The sequence below is a fragment of the Odocoileus virginianus genome, chromosome 17 (genome assembly GCF_023699985.2).
Source record: "Odocoileus virginianus isolate 20LAN1187 ecotype Illinois chromosome 17, Ovbor_1.2, whole genome shotgun sequence".
Taxonomy (NCBI): domain Eukaryota; kingdom Metazoa; phylum Chordata; class Mammalia; order Artiodactyla; family Cervidae; genus Odocoileus; species Odocoileus virginianus.
In genome coordinates, this window is record NC_069690.1 from 49,365,515 (window position 1) to 49,386,168 (window position 20,654).

Here is a 20,654-nt window from a genome sequence, read left to right on the forward strand (position 1 = left end):
TCACAGCCTTAAAATGATGGGGAGTATGTCTGGACTTTCCCTCCTAGTCCTTCTAGTCTTCTGGATCCTTAAAGATCCTCCTCCAGCCCAAAGATGCCGCTATGCCAGTTACTGGGAGCTGAGCTTTTGTGTGACCAGACTCTGCATGGCCTTTGCCCTTGCCAGGGTGAGAGGCGCCGGCTATGCTTCAGGCCCGCTCACCTCCCACATTGTTGCGGCTTCTCATTGCAGAATGCAGGCTCTAGGGCTCGCAGGCTTCGCTGGTTGCAGTCCATGGGCTCAGTAGTTGTGGCGTACCAGCTGAGTTGCCCCGAGGCACATGGGATCTTCCTGGACCAGGGACGGAACCTGTGTCCCCTGCATTGGCTGGTGAATTCTTAACCACTAGACCACCAGGGAAGCCCCGAGCCTCTTTCCACTTAAACTAGATTTACATTATTCCTCAAAAAGCTCGGGAACAAAGTAAGAGAGAAAATAATCACAACTTCTCAAGAGAGTGATGTTTGTTTTGAAGTAAATGTTTTGTAAAATTTAGAGACTCCTAGCATCTACTTTTATCCTGTAAGGCTCCATCAGATGACTCCTGAACATATTTAGTGAAATCAGGTTCTGTGTTGTATACATTTGATGTAAATACAAAGAGTTTTTTTTTTTCCAGCTCTACAGTTAGCAGCTCTAACAAGTATTTCATCTGACAGTGAAGCCCATATTTCCTAGTTCTTAGCATCTCATTGATTTCAGAGAAAGATCAGAGAAATGTTTGCAAATCCAGAGGTCTGTCTAATAGCATGTTGAGATCACCTGTGACCACTTAATCATGTCTCCACTTTGATAAAGCTGAGTGTTCCTAGGTTTCATTAATTTCTGGTTCACCAAGAGTAAAGCTGGAAAGGATTGTTTCTTTACAAATGGCCTTACTAGAGTTTTGTCAACTGGGAGTGAAATTTTAAAAGCTGCATGTCAGGTGCGGAGCCAGGATCTTGGCCCAGTCTGCATTCCAGGACGGCTTGCCTTCCTCTGGCTTTAGCAGGCTCTGGGTTGCCCTTTGCCTCTTTAGGAATTGGCTGGTAATGAGCTGGTAAATGATCAGCTAACATAAACCTCCTGAGAGTTGGGCTTAAAGAAAGTAAATAAAATAATATGTGTGCATGCTCTGTTTTCTAATGCATTGCAGTCTCTTATCTCAGGACTGTCCTTTGTTGAATTAGTAGACATTTCCAAAGAGAGGGGGGCAGGGCCAGAGCTAGAGCTAGGCTTTGAAGCATTTAAGAAGCGTCCCGGTGGCTGTGAACTCCGCAGCCTCTCAGGGCAGCTTTGTGAAGCTTTGAGTGAAATACACTAAATGCCTCAGTCTCAAGTCTCTTTCCTGTTCCTCTGGAGCCAGAGCCGCAGCCAGACGTTTTATTATACAGATCAAAGCTTTGCCAGTTTTTAATCTGTCTGAGGCTTACTTAACTCCTTTCGGGGCAAATTGTAGAGATCTGCCTGCTTATGTAACAAGGGAGGAAATGTTACTAAAGAAAGGAATGATAAAGACATAAAGCCTGTGGGTTTTGAAAGTTTGATCAAATTAGGTTTTTCCAAGCCTGCAAAGGATGCATGTGATGGTAAAACAGAAATGAACATGAAGGGACGGTTTGGCTTGGGTTCCATTGCTCTTAAGAGAAACCTTTGCTTTGGGGGAAATTAAAATCAGGAGTGACTTGTTATAACTGACTCTAGGGACTTCCCTAGAGTTATCTGCCACCACTGACCTGTCCTGGCTCCAGGACACATAGCTGGGTTCTCGTGCAGCAAATAAGGGGAAAGGACCCTTATCTCCTGGGCACCTTCACTTCCTACCAGTGGCGGGTGGCCAGAAGGTAGAGAGAGGCCGTCCCTTAGAAGTTGGCTGTGCACCTTCTTTCTCTGACCCCTGCCCACCCCACACACACCTCGTGTGGGGCAGGGACTGGTCTCCTTCCTTCCCCACGCAGCCTCCACCTCCCACCCCTCGTCCCCACTGGCTGCTCTCCCCAGGGCCTGACCTTGGAGGGCCACCAGGCCAGGCTCTTTCTAGTTGTTTTATTAACTCTATTAGGGTAATGTTTATACCTTCATTCATCCAACGAATACCCAGAGTGGGGAAAGCTGGAATATTTCGAAAAGTAAAAAGGAAAACATAACCCTTCATCCCACCATTCAGAGATAACCGGGTGACTGTTTCTGCTACATTTGGTACATTCTCGGTCCATTCTCTCCTGAGCTTTTTTTCTCATGGATAAAAACTAATTTAAAATGATGGATAACCAACAAGGACCTACTGTATAGCACAGGGAACTCTGCTTAATGTTATGTGGCAGCCTGGTTGGGAGTGGAGTTTGGAGGAAAATGGATACATATATATGTATGACTGAGTCCCTTCGCAGCTGTTGACCTGAAACTATCACAACATTGTTAATTGGCTGTACCCCAATAGAAAGTAAAAAGTTTAAACTAAAAAATTCATTGAAAATATATAGGTCCTTTTTCCAACTCTTAAAGAATTGGTTAGATTGACGGTTTAGACTTGAGAAGGCAATCGGAGGTTCCCTAGCAGGACCCTGCCCTGTTTAGATGCACACGCCAAAGCCCAGAGAGGGGGTGACATGCCAGAGGCCACTCAGCAGCCTCGCCTTCATCCTGCTCCACAGATGCCAGGCCAGAGGTTCATGTGCACACCGGCTCTGGGCCAGGCCACCTGCCTTCAGGCCCTGCTCCTTTGTGATCCCACAGCAAGGCCTCAGGAGGTTACTGAGCACCCAGCACCTCGGTTTCCTCATCCACAGAGTGCTGAGGGCAGGAGCGTCTCCTTTGTTGGTCATGGTGGAGACGAAACGCTTTGCATTACCCTCAGAGAGCACACGTGACGCACAGGAAGCTGTCGGTGTTCGCTGCTGCAAAGCTTGATCAGGAAAATCTTCCTGAAGGGGTGCAGTGGGGACCCTCGGCCGTCGGCCAGGCTTTTATCTTCCACACCTGGGACCAGAGGTCTCAGAGCAGTGCCTGCAGGGGCGTCAGCAGTGTCGGGATGAACCAGGGACATGGACTATGACCCCCTCGGGTTCAGATTAGTTCATTTAGTCTTCGGGACGTTTGCGACGTGGACTTAAGTCTGCAGATAGATGGTCACTGAGTGGATGGAAAGAGTGCTGTGTGATACCGGTTTTCCCTGTTTCAAGATACCCAACCAGCAACCCAGGTTTCCACTAAAGAGCTCGGATTCTTTGGAAAGATGACTGTGTGTCCCACAGGAATGGGAAGCTGGTCTGTCTCCAGAGATGCCCATAGTCGTGACTGGCAGATCCACCATCTACACTGTCTTGTGGACCTTGATTTATGGTGCCTGGTGCCTTTATTCAGTGCTGTGAGCCGAGTGCAGCCAGAGTGAACTGTGAGCTTCCCATCTGTCGGCTACACCCTCATCAAGAGAGCAGCTGCCCGGGGCTGACTGCCGTGACAAAGCCAGACTGGGGGGCTCAGCACCCTCGTCAAGAGAGCAGCTGCCCGGGGCTGACCGCCGTGACAAAGCCAGACTGGGGGGCTCAGCACCCTCGTCAAGAGAGCAGCTGCCCGGGGCTGACTGCTGTGACAAAGCCAGACTGGGGGGCTCAGCACAAGAATGGCACATACAGTCTGGCCAGATGGTGTTGCAGGAAGAAAAAGTATATTTTCTGCAGAAAGGATAAAAATGTACCCATTTGCAGGTCTTGGGTAAGGTGGAGAGGAGAGACTCTGATTTGGGACTGTGTCAACCTTGAAAGGCGGAGCCATTCCGAGAACAGTTACAGGTTGAAAGAACCAAAGATGACACCTGTCCTAAAGGACACACCCAAGTATGAGGAACAATACTAGTTCCCTGTGGTATCTGAGGGAGCAACGTGGCACCGGTCTGTTTGCCAGGAACAGAACAGTCACCGACGTGCTTGTCTAAGAGCTGAGTAGCTCAAACGTCTGTTCTTGATAACATATGACTACATCTTCCATTTTGAGAGCTTTTGTTCTTTGGATGCCAGATGTTGGCTTTCAGAGAGAAAAACCAGCCATCAATTATGGGTAGAGTGAAGTGGAGGAGCAGGTAATATGAGCTGGGCTCAGTGAGCAAGGTTTGTAGGGCCTCTTACCTCCTGCGCTGCCCCTGCCCCTTAAACCTGTTCCAGTGAGACTGAGGTCACTTAGTTATTTTATTTATTTATTTATTTATTTTTTACTTAGTTATTTTAATAGTAAACACAACAGTGAATTGCTGAGTGAAAATAGTAGATTTTTACCAACATGGTAAGACTGCATCTTAGTCTTAATGCCTTTGTGTTCAGTCACTTTAGTGTGTCTGACTCTTTGCAACTCTATGGACTGTAGCCTGCCAGGTTCCTCTGTCCATGGGATTCTTCAGGCAAGAATATTGCAGTGGGATGTCATGCGCTCCTCCAGGGGATCTTCTGACCCAGGGATTGAACCCATCTCCTGCCTAACAGACAGATTCTTTACCACTGAGCCACCAGGGAAGCCCTAGTAGAATCTATTAAATCAACTACCAGGGAGAAGGTGGAAGAAGCTCTGTTCTACTTGTCTCGGGTGACATGCACCATGGTACGTGTTTTACCTGTGGTGGCATCTCAGTCTGCTCTGCTCCCCACGGCCCAGGCCGTTGTTGTTATTCTTCAGGCATCAACTTCCTGAGGATAGGGGTTTAGCTTAGCATCTTGAGCTCTGATAGCCTGTGTCAAGAACTCAATAAACAGGACTTTGCTGGTGGTCTGGTGGTTTGATCCCTGATCGGGGAACTAAGATCCTACATGCCGTGGAACTACTAAGCCTGCGCCCCGCAGCTGCTGAGCCCTGGAGTCACAACTAGAGAGTCCGTGCACTGCCAACGAGAAAGATCCCGCATGACGTGATAAAGGTCCCAAGTGCCGCAGATAAGACCCAGTGCAGCCGGGAGGAAAAAAAAGACAGAAGCTATGTTAAAAGAAAAAAAAAAGAGAAACAGAAAAACAACCTTCTGAGCTCTTCAGGTCCTTGTGTGAAGCCTGACTGAAGTTTGTCACGTTCATTGTAAGTTGTGTTTCCCCTGTTGCCAGTGAAAGGCCAACGGGACTTGTTGGCAATCAGATGCCACCCTTCACCACGGGACAGCCTCGCAACATGAAGACCCCTTGTGTGGTAGAGACCTCATGGACTGAATGTTTGTGTCCCTCCCAGATCCATCTGTTGCGGCCCTACCTGCAATGAGATGGTAGAGACAAGGCCTTTGGGGTGATTGGGTTTAGATGACGTCACGATGGGATTAGTGCCCCCGTGAGAAGAGACCAGAGAGCTAACCCGCTGTCTGCCACAGGAGGACACAGGTGAAGGTGGCTGTCTGCAAGCCAGGAAGAGAGCCCTCACCAGGAATGGATCGGCTGGCACCTTCATCTTGGGCTTCCAGCCTCCAAAACTGTGCCAAATAAGTATCCATTGTTTTCAGCCACGCAGTTTGTGGTATTTTGTTACACAGCCTGAGCAGACTAAGACAAGACCCTTTGCGTTCACGCCCTTTCCGGAGAGCCTCTCAGGGTGCTCAGTCGTGTCTGATTCTATGCAACCTCACAGACTGTAACCCGCCAGGCTCCTCTGTCCATGGGATTCTTCAGGCAAGAATCCTGGAGTGGGTTGCCATTCCCTTCTCCTGGGGATCTTCCCAACCCAGGGATTGAACCCACCTCCTGTGTCTCCTACACTGCAGGTGGATTCTTTACCGCTGAGCCACGGGGAAGCCACCTTACTCCTGTTTAAAGACTTAAAAAATTGTCCTGCTCCTTAACTTCTAGTTTTTGCCCTTGAGCGCTACCAAGACCAGGTGATTATAGGAAGCAGAATTTTTAAAATTATTTATTATTATTAATTTACTTTTTTTGGCTGCACTGGGTCTTCGTTGCTACACATGGGTTTGCTCTCTGGTTGCGGCAAACGGGGGCTACTCTGGTCTCGGCGCACAGGCTTCTCATAGTGGTGGCTTCTCTTGCTGGGGAGCACAGGCTCTGGGGAGTGTGAGCTCAGCACTTGCAGCTCCCGGGCTCTAAGGCACAGGCTGAGTTGCTCTGCGGCAGATGGTAATCTCCGAGATCAGGGATCAAACCTGTGTCCCCTGCGTTGGCAGGGGGATTCTTATCCACGGTACCACCAGGGGAGTCTGGAAGCCGCATTTTAAATGAAATGCCTCACAAGGAAGTCTTAACCTTTGTCAAGAGCCCAGAAGAAACAGTCCCTGTGCTCACCCAGGTGAGGAGTGTGCAGCCCGCTAGGGTTAGGGTGCCACTCAGGACACAGTCTGTGTCCCCACTTCACAGTGCTGCTACCTTTGTCCCCAGGAAGAAGACAGCCTTTCTGGTAACTGTTGATTTCATCCTTCAGTTCTGCAAGGTGGGAGCTCCTGACTCTCTTTATGTAACCAGGTGGTCTTGGCTTCAGGTGTATGGGCTCCAAGGTTTTCAGGGCGATTTTTGCAGCTGAATCATTGTCACAGAATCATGTTTTTTCTTTGCATCTGATGGTCAAATAGTCATCTTATCCTCAGCTGAACACAAGCACGCCATATTAGGATAATTTTAGTGTTTGTACTTTATATCTGTATTTAAAGATTCTCAAACCATTCTTGACTCTATATCTTCACTTAGAACGAGGACTGCGCAGGGCCCTGTGGGTGGGTCTCTTGGGACATACTCTGTTCAGTCACTTAGTCGTGTCCAACTCTTTTGAGCCCATGGACTACAGCACACCAGGCCTCCCTGTCCCTCACTGTCTCCCGGAGTTTGCCCAAGTTCGTGTCCATTGAATTGGTGATGCCATCCAACCATCATGGGACATATACAGTGATAACAAAAACAAGCTCCATCCCTTATGCAGAAGTTTGGTCAGATGTCCATGTACCATCCCTCGCTCCCCAGCCAGACAGGGCTGTCTAGCTGCCCAGTGCAGCCTCTTCCCTCTGGCCCCTTGGCCTCCTCTGGTCTGGTTCCCAGGAGCCACGGCAACAACAGCAAGCTAGGCTGCAGCCCAGAGTCGTGGAAGGAAGTGGGCTGACGATGGTGCAGAAAGGGAAGAGCCCTGCCAGGGTGCACCAGGCGCTGGCTGTGCGAGCAGCATCGTCCCCTGGTACAGAGGAGGAGGCCGGTGCCCGGAGGTCGAGAAATTTCCAGGGGAACCCGAGCCCTGGTCCATGTGACCGGGCTCCATGTACTCTTCTGCCCTCCTTCCAGCCTCAGCTCAGGGGGGCCAGGCCACAGGTGACTGACTGGAGTGTCCCGATGACCAGGGTGTGGGCCAGCTGTTTACCAAAACTTTATCCATATCCCCTTATTTAAAAAACAGATGAACGCTTCCACTTTATAACAAGTAAAATTCTGGTTCTTTTAACATGACAGCCTTAGCTGACTCATGTTGTTGTACAGCAGAAACAACACACCATTGTTAAGCAATTGTATTCCAATTAAATAAACTAATTTTAAAAAATAAAGAGGGAAGCTAAGGATAAGTACAAATGGAAAGTTATGTATGACTCTGGAATTTTAAAACTTCTTAGCACTAAAAAAAAAGTATGTGTGTGTATGTATATATGTATACATATGTGTATATATGTATATATATTACATAGTATACATAATATAATGTAATATATACATATTATTATGTTATTATATACATATATTATATACATACTATATAGTATATGTATATACATATATAATATATAATATACATATATGTATATAAATATGACAACCTTCAAAGGGAGTCTGAACTAGTAATATTTACTGGAAACCTGAGTAGGGTTTTCAAAGGAAATGATCCTGTATGAACACAGACAGCAAGCAGGTAGTTTGAGTCTATTGATTCTCAAGTTAAATAAATCTGGAGATACACAAAAACAAATGACTTTTTTTTAAAAGAAATATCTTCTTTATTGATGTTCTGTTTATATTGAGTTTAAAAATCTATTAATATCAAGCCTTTTACCCGAATCCCCATTCTTTTGGAAGTGATTAATGACTGAATATCTTTATTAGAGCAGGTGTGCCCAGTAACTGCCTTTGGAGAGCAAGCTAATTAATGGTTTTTAAGTGTTTAACGTAAGCAAGAAATAGAGCAGTTTTGTGAGTTGCTGCAAAGACATTCACAGCTGATCTGCATGTCAATTAGACCAGGTCATTCATGGAAAATAATTACCTTCAATTATGATAAAAAGGAGTTTCGTGAAAGCAAAATGGAAATTATTCTGCCTTTAGTAAGGAGTTATACCATTAATGCTTGGTGGCCAAACAGGGAATAGGTTATTTACTGTCATTACTTGAAAATGCGGCTGTGTGTGAACATGATTTTCAATTAATTTCCTGCTTCCTTTCAGATATTATTTGTCTTATGAGTATCTATACTTTATTAACATCTAAACACCCTTGAAGGACCACATTTTGACGGGAAGTCCATGAGGTGGTGTGGTACTTGGAGTGTCAAAATCAGTGTGGTCTGTCCTGCCTGCTGAATTCTAGGATCCTGGGTAGAAGGTCATGAGATGACCTCTGTTTGCATTTTAGACATCTGGTCAGTGGCCACTTCTGATGGGCCTTCCCAGTGAAATTCCACAAAGCTAAAAGCCTCTAAGATATGCTCCCATCAACACGAGTGTCTAAGGAACAGGTTTTAAAGCAAAGGTACAAAGTGGTTACCCAGCTTTATCTGGATAATCCTGGGGCTGGAACATAAATTCTTTTGCTTCCATTACTACACAATTTCCAGAAAGAAAAGGGTTGTAAAAGGTCTTGTCACCATCCTTATCACACCAAGCTAAACCTGAACCATTTTCTGTGCCCCTCCCCACTTCCACTCCCCAAGAGGAGAGAATTTTAAGAAAGACAGTGGTTCTCACTTGTGTCTTTAAAGAGCCCAACCTTCTGTGAAGTCTCTGCACATCTCCTCTGCCTCTAACCCACTGAGAATCAGCAGACATCGTCCCGCCTTTGTCCTGGGACAAGCCGTCTCCTCCTGGGGGCTGTGTTCCTTACTAAGTGTAAGAAGAACCCAGAGGACTGGACCCTTCCATCTCTAACAACGTGTGCTGAGGTCACTGTGATCACTGTAATGGGTGTTGAAATGCTGGCAATTTCACAGATGCTTGAACTATTTCTGGAAGCTTCTCATTTCACAGTCTCCTCTCACATGCCTTGGTAGTACAGGCAGTATATATAGACTTACAATGTGATACCTACTTAGATACTTTATAAGTTTTAATACTGTTATTCGTAGTCATGTTTTTCTGGGGGAAAGAAACCTTTTTTTTTTTTTTAACCCTTTCTCTAGGACTCTGGATCGATTTGGAAATGTCCTACAACGGGTCCTTTCTGATGACTCTCGAGACCAAAATGAATTTGACCAAACTAGGTAAAGAGCCTCTTGTTGAAGCCCTGAAGGTTGGCGAAATTGGCAAAGAAGGGTAAGGGGCTATATGAATTTACTAACCCGACCCCAGGGAACCTCCTCTTCCCTCCAGCCCTTGAGAAGCAGCTTTGTTGTGCTGAGTGAGCTTCCATGAAAGTGTTTCCTGGCCACAGAGGATTTCAGGGAATGTTTCCTGGTTTCATCCCCTGCAGACCATGAATCCCCACCTCTGCACAGTGCCTCTGGCCACCAGCCTCGGGGCTGCACAGTACTGATTACCCAGGAAGCATCCCTAATTCAGATCAGCGGGGCAGGCTGCACAATAAAATACTCTGTGAAAAGAATCACCATCCAGAAAGTTCCTTCTCCAACTTACAGCCACAGATAGCAATATGTGGGCTGGGCTGAGGTCCTTCGGGGGGTCTATCTGCTTTAATCACAGTGTCAGAATTATTTATAATTAGATGATTGATTTTGCAGCCAAGAGGGTGCTTCTAAAGTGTTTTGAAACGCATTTTCCCTAAATAATACAACATTGATTTTCTTAGTAAATGCCTTTCTTTGTAGAAGATACTGCATCTGCCCTGGAGTTGTCTGATTTTGTAAATATTCCCAATTTTTGAGCCAGTTGATGAAGTTGATTTTTTTTCCCTTAGATGCCTAGACCCAATAAGCTGGGACCTTTTATGTTCCCACACACCTTAAAAATGACTGCTTCAGATGATAAATTTAAATTATATTATTATTATCAGACTGAAAAATGCTGATTAGAGCCTGCATCTCACATCTTTAACCCATTTGCATGGAATGAGCAGTAAAATGATAAGAAATGCCACCAGGAGCCACCTTCCCAGCACCTGATTATAAACATAAGACACAGGCTCTTCTTAGGTGTTGGCTTTGTTATGATGCTGCCCTAATGCTTGTAATTCACACTTGTGGTAGATGCACAATAGATGGGGGGAGTTGGATCATACATTCCAGAACATTCTTTCACTGAGATGATTCTGATTTGTCCAGGAGACTTTAACGAAAATGTTTATATTTTAATTACTGGAGAATCTCAGCTGCTGTATGCAATCTAACCTGTATCTGTGCTATTTTCCTTTCACCTTTCTACTGTTTGTTAAAATGTGTTTGCATTCGGCAATCTGTGGATTGTGTTTTCCGGTGAGTGCTATTGATCAGCCCTCCATGTAGCATTTCATCCCCCCATCAGTGCTGAGTCTCGTGTGGACCCATGTGACAACCACGAGGAAGCTTGTCCTTTCATCACGTCCCCCAACATAAAGGCCCCGTTTGTAGACCTGAGAGGATTGAGATCAGGAGCACTTAAGAGGCTTTCCTTGATTTGGATCGCCGGGGTCCTGATCCAGCCCTCGAGTCAAACCCAGCTTCTGTCCCCGGCTACCCCTCCCCAGCGCCATGCCCCGCTGAGCACCATCAGGCCAGCCTCAGGACAGCAGAACTGCAAAGACAGCTGCCAATAAAACCAAGCACTGCAGGCAGGAGCGGTCTTGAAAATGAGCTCTAACTAACCAGGAGCAAGACAGAGCAGGCTTAAATCAGGAGCATTTGTGCAGGGAGCCCTTTCTGGAAACAGCCCCGTGCTGCCCAAAGCTGCTGGGGCTCCACTAGAAAGAAGGGGGTCTTGTGGGCAGGTGGGGCCCCATCATGGACAGGTCACTGAGATCCTTGCCGCTGAGGCGTCCCACGTTCACTGTTCTTCATGCGGCTCTCCTGGAGCAATTTCAAGTTCATAAAACTCTGCTGATCAGAGGATGGACATGTTTCTGAGCAAGCATTGCTTCTCTAGACTTCATGAAAAATATCCTCTGCTTTAAGAATATAATGATAAAAAAAAAGAATATAATGATATTATATTTAATGTTTAATATATATCTAAAGTACCATTTTTTTCCCCGTGGAGTCTGGTATGTTTTGCCTTCCTGTGAGTGTGTTAAATTTTATGTTGATGTGTAATTGGCTGTCATTTAATTTTAAAAGCAAAGAAAAATATAATTCCAAAGCACTTGACTTTGGGATAAAAAGGCCTGGAAAAATGAACCCTTCCCCCCACCTTTTTTTTTTTTTTTTGCAAAAAGGACCCAAGTGGGAATCTGAGAGTTCTGGATCCTTGCCCCAGAAAAATGCCCGCCCCCACACACCACTTGGCTCATAATATCTGGGAGATTCGAGAGCCTCTGAAAAGCCCATCCGTAGCTAAGAGCCTAATCCCAGAAGTGATCCTCGCATCACTTCTCCTCAGTCACGAGCTGAGGAATCGCCCTGAGGCTGAGTACCAGAGGAGAGGCAGAGTCCCTGCACCTGTGGCTGGTACAAGATCCTTAGTTTCCTTCAGGAAGCCCCCCCTAGAGCCGCGAGTGTGAAGAGTGGGCCAGCAGCAGCCTTTCTCCCAGGTCCTCCCTTTATCTCGTGGCCGCCAGTCCAAGGCTCACTTCCAGCCGGGGGCTTGTCCCCTGTCGTCCTGCTCTGGCAGGGCCTCTGCTTGGTCTCACTGCTTTTGTCTGACCCCCTTCAAGCATGCAAATGACTGTGCCCTGAGAAGTCCCCGAGGAGATGCTGCTCAGCCCTCTGGAAGTCCTACTTATCATAGAAAGTCTGTTCCTGTCCTCACATCATCACCCCAAGGCTGGTGGTGAGAAGTCTATGTTGCTCCACTCTAATGAAAGCCTGTCCCTTTGAAACGTGGGTTCACTTTGTACTTGCATACATTTTTCCTTTAGTCTTTCCATGTCCCCAATAGTCTTCTGCTTGTGTACGGTAGTTACGGTAACTTTGGGCCATAAGATGCCCAAAATGGAATTCACGTGGTGAGCTGGGTGGTTGGAACTTTAGGAATTGCCTGAAGGGGACCTAAATGAGTCAGGAAGCAGGAATGTTCTGCATGTTGGCTGCTCTTTAAATGAACATTGGGGCCGGAGTTTCCTGTAAGGCACACAGCCTGTCCGCGCTCTACCACGGCAGCCTGGGCTGGTGTGCAAGTCCCATAGGGGGCCCCCCAACCTCCAAATTAGGCTGCTCAGTGTATCCAGGACCACCACCCCGCCCCGAGGCCCTGATGTCCTGGGAACCCCATCCTTGTCATCCACGCTGTGACTCAGTCTAACTGTGGGTGTACATGCACATGTATCTGTAGCAGATGTATGGGCCTAATTTCTGTTAAAGAAAACGAACACTCTCAAGAGCGTGGCTCCCTCCAAGCAGTCGCCTCACTGGGCTGTTTAATTGTGCACCTTCACTTGGAGCTTTCTTTGGAGCTCCTTTGTAGAGCTGCCTCTGGTGTCTGTGACCTTCTTTTAAGTACTCTGAGTGACAACAAATCATCCTACTTTTTCTAGATGAATTAGATATTTGAGTAATTGCCAGGCATCACTCAGAGGTGCCAGTGGTTATGAGGCTAAGAAATGTTTGGTTTAAGACAGAGTATCAGTGATAAAATAATTCGCTTTTCCTACGTGTCCAACTCCAAGCACATTTCCAAAAAGAATTTTAGCAGAGGCAGCGAAACTGGAATCAGCCCTTTAAGGTAACGGTGACTGTTAGAAAGGATAGGACTCTCATCTGGAATTTCAAGGTGTGTTTTAAAAAATAGGCTTATCATGTACTAGCACACCTTATATATAAGAAGTGCAGGGTGTCTTTCTCTGAAATTCATCATAAGTCTGAGATCACAAAATGCATTTTCAGTTATAAACTTGAATCAGCCAAACATTTAGCCCCACTTTTAATTACTGTTGGTGCTGCATAATACAGCTCCCTGGGCAGAGAGAAGAGGTACCATTTAGCCACAATCAGAATTTCATGTCATCTGATCTATTTTAACTGATAAGGCATTGTCTAAATTATTAACTTTAAGCCACAAAATTTGTCCCGTTCTCTATCCTGCGGAGGGTTAATTCAGGAACCCGAGAGCTCACTGCAGTGCTCAGCCTTTGGCATCTTCTGCCCCGGGTCAGGAGGCTGCCAGATGACAAACACCAGTGGGGACAGGAGAGGCCAGTTGCCCTGCAGGCTTCACTGCGGTCCAGGACACCGAGGCAGCCTGTGGTGCTGTGTAGATTCCGTACCTGGCAGCACGCGGTCTGAACCCGGGGGCGCCGTCATGTTCCTAAGAAGTAAGATAGGTTTCTGAGAGAGGTCGTGTTATCTTTGGGGATTTACTTCCCTGACTTTCTTCATCCCAAACCCCAGTGTAAGCTTTCTTAGGAATCATATTTTGCCTTTTATATAAAAGAAGAGCTCTGTGAGGGCCGCCCAACTCTTGAAAGGGCTGAGATGGTTTTGTGACCAGCGGACACACATGAGCATTTCCTGGACTGACCGGTCTCTGATGGAAGGAGGAGGAGTCAGGTGCTGTCCCCGAGGCCGGGGACAAGAGGCCTTTGTGTCTGCAGAGGGAGTTTCTTCTCAACGTCACACTCAAGCCCGTTGGCTCGAGTGCGGGCTCTAATGTTTCAGAGCAGGGTTGAGGAGGATCCAGGTGTCCTGCCAGCGAGGTCCTCTTACAGCCGGGCTCCTGTTTCAGGGCGGAGATTTCAGGGCCCTCCTCCCCATGCTGGGACCTCAGCTGGGCCTTCAAGGCCACACTGGCCGGTGTGCTCTGCCCCTGGGTGCCCTTGGCCCTTGTTGGCCAAGAGATGACCACCCCTATGGGCTTCTGATGGCCAAGGACAGCATCTGAGGAAGACCCCAGAGGGTTTCGAGTGCAGGAGGTGGGACCTAAGCTGGGATGCCTTCCCCTGTCCTGGTGATTTTGTCCTTCTCAAAATTACAAGACCGACCGTCTGCTTAGTGACCTCTGATAGCGCAACAGTGTTCAGAGACAGTTCTGTCCCTTGTTCATTTTGTCCCTGTCAAGTCTCTGAGCCCGAGATGGGCCCTGCCTTCTGCCTCTCTGCCTCTCTGAGGTAAAGCCTTCCTTCAGGGAGGAAGCTGCCTTTGTGGGCCCAGAGCTAAGCCGGGAAGCCCCAGTGCCCTCAGTGGGGAACCTTGATGACTCGCCACTGCTGGTGATCCAGACCCTCCAGGTCTCTGGAAACTGAGAAGCCACCCTGAAAAGATTCATGAGGAACATTGCTCTCCGGTGAAGCTTTTTATTACTTCATTTTAAAAAGTTTTAAACTAGTACTTCTCCTGAAAGGTTCCTGACTTCCCATGTCAGTTGCCTCCTGGGATCCCTTGAGATTTGTACCTCTGGTCGTTGGCTTTTTCTGTGACTTCAGGAGCTGGGGCAGGAGTGGGGGTATGTAATTTCACAAGGAAGCAGTCTCGAGCCAAAACTAACTTGGAGATGACTAAGCCAGAAAGCACAATTTTTTTGAACTCAGCCAGTGTCAGAGGACTTGCCTGAACATCCTCGTCATCCATGAAGTGGTCATGTCACCAACATGAGTTGTCCCGTCACCCATGCAATCTTCATTCTTTCCACTCACCTCCCATTGGCTGCGCTGCACTGTTGACGAGGTCACTGCATTTTGTGTGGACCGCATCACACCCTGACCGCCTGTCTTTCTGACGCATGCGCAGAATCCAACCCTCCCAGCGCAAGTCCTCTAGGGTTCTGCCCGGGACTGGGCGCTGGAGGGTCTCCCAGGGGGCCAGGCCCATCCGGGGATTCTGGGATTAGGCCTCTTGTGTCCGGGTGACGGGGGCGGGGAGTGCTGCCACCATGGGCATGGTGGCGGTGGAGCGCGTGCTCTTCCTAAGCAGAACCTGCGCTGGGCGGGCAGCCTGGTGACTCTGCCTTGATCAGTTGCAGGCCCAGGGCCTTCTGTCTGGCCGACAGCGACGAGGAGTCCTCCAGTGCTGGCTCCTCCGACGAAGACGACGCACCAGAGCCCAGCGCCGGAGACAAACCTCTCCTCCCGGGGGCTGAGGGGTGAGTGGATCCAGCTTCTGGGGTCTCCCGGGGGCTCAGGGCCGCAAGTTGGGCGTGAGCTTTGCATCGCCTTTTCCCTCTCTGATCTTACCTCCTCCTTCACTTTGAGTGAATGGTTTTTGCATTAATAATTCAAAGCCAGTGGCTTAAAATTCCAGACCCCAAATCAAAAACACCCAAATAGTTTTCCCTTATTAAGAGAGTCTAGACCAAAATGGTTTTCTCAGGCCATTGGAGTAAATAAGAGAATGGAAGGCATGTTTAACCAAGGACCATAAATTGCACAACAGCTCCCCCTGGTGTCGGTGGGGAGCATTACTTCCCTTCTTACGGGTCACGTGCCTCCAGTGATCATCTGTTAATAGTGCCTACAAAGTTGAAACATTCTACTGATTTCTTTGGTGAATTTTGAAAACGTGGATCACTTAGATGACCTTTTGGATCATGAACTTCATTTTGGGGGCCTCTTTTGCCTGTTACTTGGACTGTGGTGCTTAGGCTGCCTCTCTGTAAGGATCTTTTAATTATTTACAGTGAGCAAAGAAACTGAAACGATAAAGAAACCAAGTGATTCAGAAGCATTTGTAAGAAAACATCAGCCTGTTCACTTTGGAAATCCTACAGAAGACAAAAAGAATCTAGACGTTTGAGGAGTTGGCACTAGAGTTTGTGTGCACTATTTAAATTCCCCACCTGACCTTCTTTAGAGTAATGGCTTTTCCCTACACACAAACATATACTATTCCTGAACTTTAGATCTGCCGAGGATTTTAAGAAACAAATATCCTCTCTTCTTAGGGCAGTCATAGGTAGATGTGGCCTGATACAGAAGCTTACTTTCCTGGCCTGCTGGCACATGATCTTGATGTAGCTGTTCTCTTTAGATGCTCCTAAAACTCTTTGACAAGTAATTGCTGCTCAAAGTTAGTGTGACACTATCCGAAAGGCAGATGTTTTACTGTGTTTTGTGGCCCTGTTATATGCTATATAGAGACGGTGAGATTTTTTCCTAAGAGGGCACAAGATTTGTATTCCATATTTGAAGGTTATTAAGGAGAGCAGGTGAGATGCATTCCCTGCCTGCACTGTGGGAACTTGCCCTGACTCTCCATCATCAAGACTAGGCTCCATCTGATGTCTACACCTTATCTGAAGTAGTAGTTCTCACCTAGGGGTTCTTTTGTTCCCCCTAGGGGACATTTAGCAATGTCCAAAGACACTTTATTGTCTTAACTGCTGGGAGATGTGCTGTTGACATCAAGGCAGCCAAGGCCTGGGATACTGCTAAACATCTCATACTGAGGGGCATCCACAGCAAAGAATCTCCCAGTCCACAGTGTCAGTGGCGCTGCTGTTGAGAAACTCTGGTCTAAAATCAAGTGAACACAGAGCCACCAAGTTTCTGTTTATGAAGGAACAAAGCCGACGCTAACACTTGCCTGTCTCTCTCACTTAAAGGTATGTTGGAGGTCATAGAACAAGCAAGATCATGAGGTTTGTTGATAAAATTACCAAGTCAAAATATTTCCAAAAAGCAACAGAGACAGAATTCATTAAAAAGAAGATTGAAGAAGTCTCCAATACACCCCTACTGCTAACTGTAGAAGTACAAGAATGTAGAGGAACCTTGGCAGTCAACATTCCACCTCCTGCGACTGATCGAATATGGTTCGTATGTAGAAGGCCGCTTGGGGTCAGCCAGTGATTTCCCCTTGAGCATGATCATAAAAATCATAGTCTGCTGGCCTGTGACATTATGGAAAGTACCTTCTTCCTGGGAAGAAGTACTTTCAAACATTTTTCTTGGAACCTTAAAGTTAGTTGTAAATCTGATTCTGCTTTTCTTCTGTGAGTGGTTAACTCACATATAAGATATACCTTCAGGGCTTCCCAGGTGGTCCAGTGTAAAGGATCTGCCTGCCACTATAGGAGACATAGGAGACTGGTGTTTGATCCCTGGGTTGGGAAGATCCCCTGGAGGAGGAAATGGTAACCCACTCCAGTATTCTTGCCTGGAGAATTCCATGGACAGAGGAGCCTGGAGGGCTACCGTCCATGGGGTCGCAAAGAGTTAGACACGACTGACCAACTAAGCATGCATATGTGGTATTATGCTATGAAATAATAATTCAGATTTTTAAAAAATTGTGAGAAAGACTCGTCTTCAAAATGTCCCTGGTGGTCCAGTAGTTAAGACTCGGCTTCCACTACAGGGGGCGTGGATTCAATCTCTGGTTGAAGAATTGAGATCTCATATGCTGCATGGTGCAACCAAAAATTAAAACAAACAAAAAAATACTCATCTTCACACTTAGGAAGAGTTTAAGTCAGCAGGTGAAGTTTGTGGGATGAGCTGTTTCTAGGTCTTCCTCCTCTCTCAAGCCAGCCCTTTCCACCGGGAAGAAGAGCTGTGATTTGTAGAACCCTCATTCTCTGCCGGGCCAGTCCTCACAGCGTCCTGTGGAGACAGGGCTACCATTATGCCCCACTTTACAGATGGGGATCACACATCCAGCAGAGTCCTGGGCAGTGAGGGAAGACTTCCCCAGGTCAGACCTGCACATTGAGGAGGCAGGATGTGTGCTTGGTAACTGGTAGATTGCGAAAGTCCCTCAGTTGTGTCTGACTCTTTATGACCCTGGAATTCTCCAGGCCAGAATACTGGAGTGGGTAGCCTTTCTTTTCTCCTGGGGATCTTCCAACCCAGGGATCAAACCCAGGTCTCCTGCATTGCAGGTGGATTCTTTACCAGCTTAGCTACCAGGGAAGCCCAAGAATACTGGAGTGGGTAGCCTGTCCCTTCTCCAGCAGATCTTCCTGACCCAGAAATCGAACCATGGTCTCCTGCATTGTAGGTGGATTCTCTCCCAGCTGAGCTACTGAGAAGGGTGACCCAAAGAGTTGTCATTTGAATGAACCAGTGGGTTTTAACCCTACTTGCATGTCGCAGTCACCTGGGAACTTGTTAAAGCTGTGCCAAGCCCAGCTCCCATGATTCCAGGGTTGGGAGACTAAGCCAGGACCGAGAATCACTGAAAAAAATTATTCATGATCCCAGCAGAAGAAAACAACTATTTCTAAATCTCAATTTTAAGTTGGCAAGTAAGACCTATAAATGTGCATAAGGGTATATAGCGATTACATAAAAGACCTCATTGTACCATAAGCTACACTCATATGAAAAAGATTGTTGTTTAGTCGTTAAGTCATGTCTGACTCTTGTGCGAGCCCATGGACTGCAGCCCACCAGGATCCTCTGTCCATGGGATTTCCCAGGCAAGAATACTGGAGTGGATTGCCATTTCCTTCTCCAGGGGATCTTCCCAACCCAGGGATTGAACCTGAGTCTCCTGCATTGTCAGGCGGATTCTTTACCCCTGAGCCACCAGGGAAGCCCCTATGAAAAAGGTACCTCTGTTCTCTCGTCCTGTGAAACCAGCATGCTGCTGCACATCCTTGGTGTTCAGAAGGATTTGTAAAAATGATTACTAAAGGGTTGTTTAATGGGCTGATCATTTAATGATGATATTGGTGTTTTCCTAGTAAAAACTTTAAAATACTATTTAGGATTTTCTTTTTAAATAATATTTTCGCTGGAAGAATATGAAAACAACAACAAATAAGAACCTATAACTTTACCATTCAAAAATAACCAGATAATACCTTACTGTGCAGCTTAATAAAAAAAAAATTATTTATTTTAAAAAAATTTTTTTAAATAGTAAGAGTTGATACATATCTTCTTTTTACTCCCAAGCTTTGACTTAGGAGTTACAAACACCACTGCTCAGTGGTGATTAAAATTAGAGGCCTCTAGCCTAGTAGCTCAGCGGTAAAGAATCTGCCTGCAATGCAGGAGACTTAAAAGATGCTGGTTTGAACCCTGGGTCAGGAAGATTCCCTGGAGGAGGAAATGGCAACCCACTCCAGTATTCTCGCCTGGAAAATCCCATGGACACAGGAGCCTGGTGGCCGATAGTCCATGGGGTTGCAAAAAATTGGACGTGACTGAAGCGACTTAGCACGCACAGCCTAGTGCTACCCAGTGCAGGCTTGAGTGCTGCACTATTTGTTATTAATCCACAAAGATAACTATACATATTCAGAGTGTTTAGAATATTTATAGCAGCTTGCCATTTTTATTGTATGGGCAGACCTTGTCTGACTGTGCTTTGCTTTCTTGCACTTGCCCATACTGCATTTTTTACAGATTAAAAGTTGTGGCAACCCTGTGTTGTCAGATAATAGTTACCATTTTTTTTTTTAAGCAATGGAGTATTTTTTGATTGAGGTATATACATTGTTTTGCACACCTAATAGAGTACAACATAGTGTAAATATAATTTTTATATGCACTTGGAAACCAAAAATTCACATGACTCTCTATTGCAATGTTAGCTTTAGTGCAGCAGTCTGGAACTGAGCCCACATATCTCCAAGGTGTACCTGGATGTTTTAAAATGTTGGTCCATAACGGATAGAAGTTTTTAGTTTGAGAGCACACAGTCTCTTGACTGGATACCTTGCCAACAGTTCTGATTCCAGCTGGCTCCTCTGAGAAGCTGTAATAATCATAGTGTGGAATGAAAAAGCAGGTTACAGAAGGTTCCCTGTTCGTGTATGCATATTAGGAGTGTGGGGGAAATTGATCGTGTTTCTCTCAGTGGTCCTATCCTGGTTATGAGATCCAGAGAGAGACAGTGTTATTTCCTGCTTTATACACTTTTATATTTGGGGTTTTGTAACAGACGTATCATACTCTCATAAAAATAGAAACAAAAAATATGCTCGCCATTTTAGGAAAAACGAAAACCGGAAACAATGCCCAGGTCATAGACTTTTCCAGTGGTGTTTCCTGGCTGTCTTGGTTTGTCAGAACTGATCCCCAGTCATCACAGCCCTGGGTCCAGGGACACGGGGAGTTCACAATTATACCTGCTGCAGTGAAGTGTTTTTTTTTAGAAGGGATTTTCAGAAGAAGAAAACATTTTCAAGTACTGATAAAGCCTTTGTGTAAATGAAGAATGTTTACTCTGGGTACCATCCGCTTCTTTTCTTTGCTTCTATATGTGGTTATTGTCTTCTTTTAAAAGGTATGGTTTCCGGAAGCCACCATATATCGAGCTGAAAGCTCGGCCAAAACTTGGAGAGAGAGAAGTGACTTTAGTTCATGTGACAGACTGGATAGAGAAGAAGCTGGAACAAGAGTTTCAGGTATACCTACAGTGTCATCTAGTATTTCATGCTGAGTCTAAAGACTCTGGGCAGAACAGAGGTTCTGAACTTCACATGGGTCAGGATCCTTCTTGGAAAATCTGATGAA

General features: G+C 46.4%; 1 protein-coding gene across 5 annotated transcripts in view; it reads left to right on the top strand.

Moving 5' to 3' along the window:
- The window catches only part of TEX2 (testis expressed 2), a 109,622-nt gene that overhangs the window by 85,807 nt on the left and 3,161 nt on the right, over positions 1-20,654 (top strand). For 2 of the 5 annotated variants that reach the window (XM_070479787.1, XM_020905063.2), the window contains exons 8-11: positions 9,352-9,484; positions 15,206-15,331; positions 16,790-16,999; positions 20,425-20,545. In XM_070479787.1, the coding sequence (XP_070335888.1) occupies positions 9,352-9,484; positions 15,206-15,331; positions 16,790-16,999; positions 20,425-20,545 (590 nt within the window). Of the gene's footprint in view, positions 1-9,351; positions 9,485-9,541; positions 9,774-15,205; positions 15,332-16,789; positions 17,000-20,424; positions 20,546-20,654 lie in introns of those variants that run through there. The other 3 variants (XM_070479788.1, XM_070479790.1, XM_070479791.1) reach the window with 3 other exon arrangements.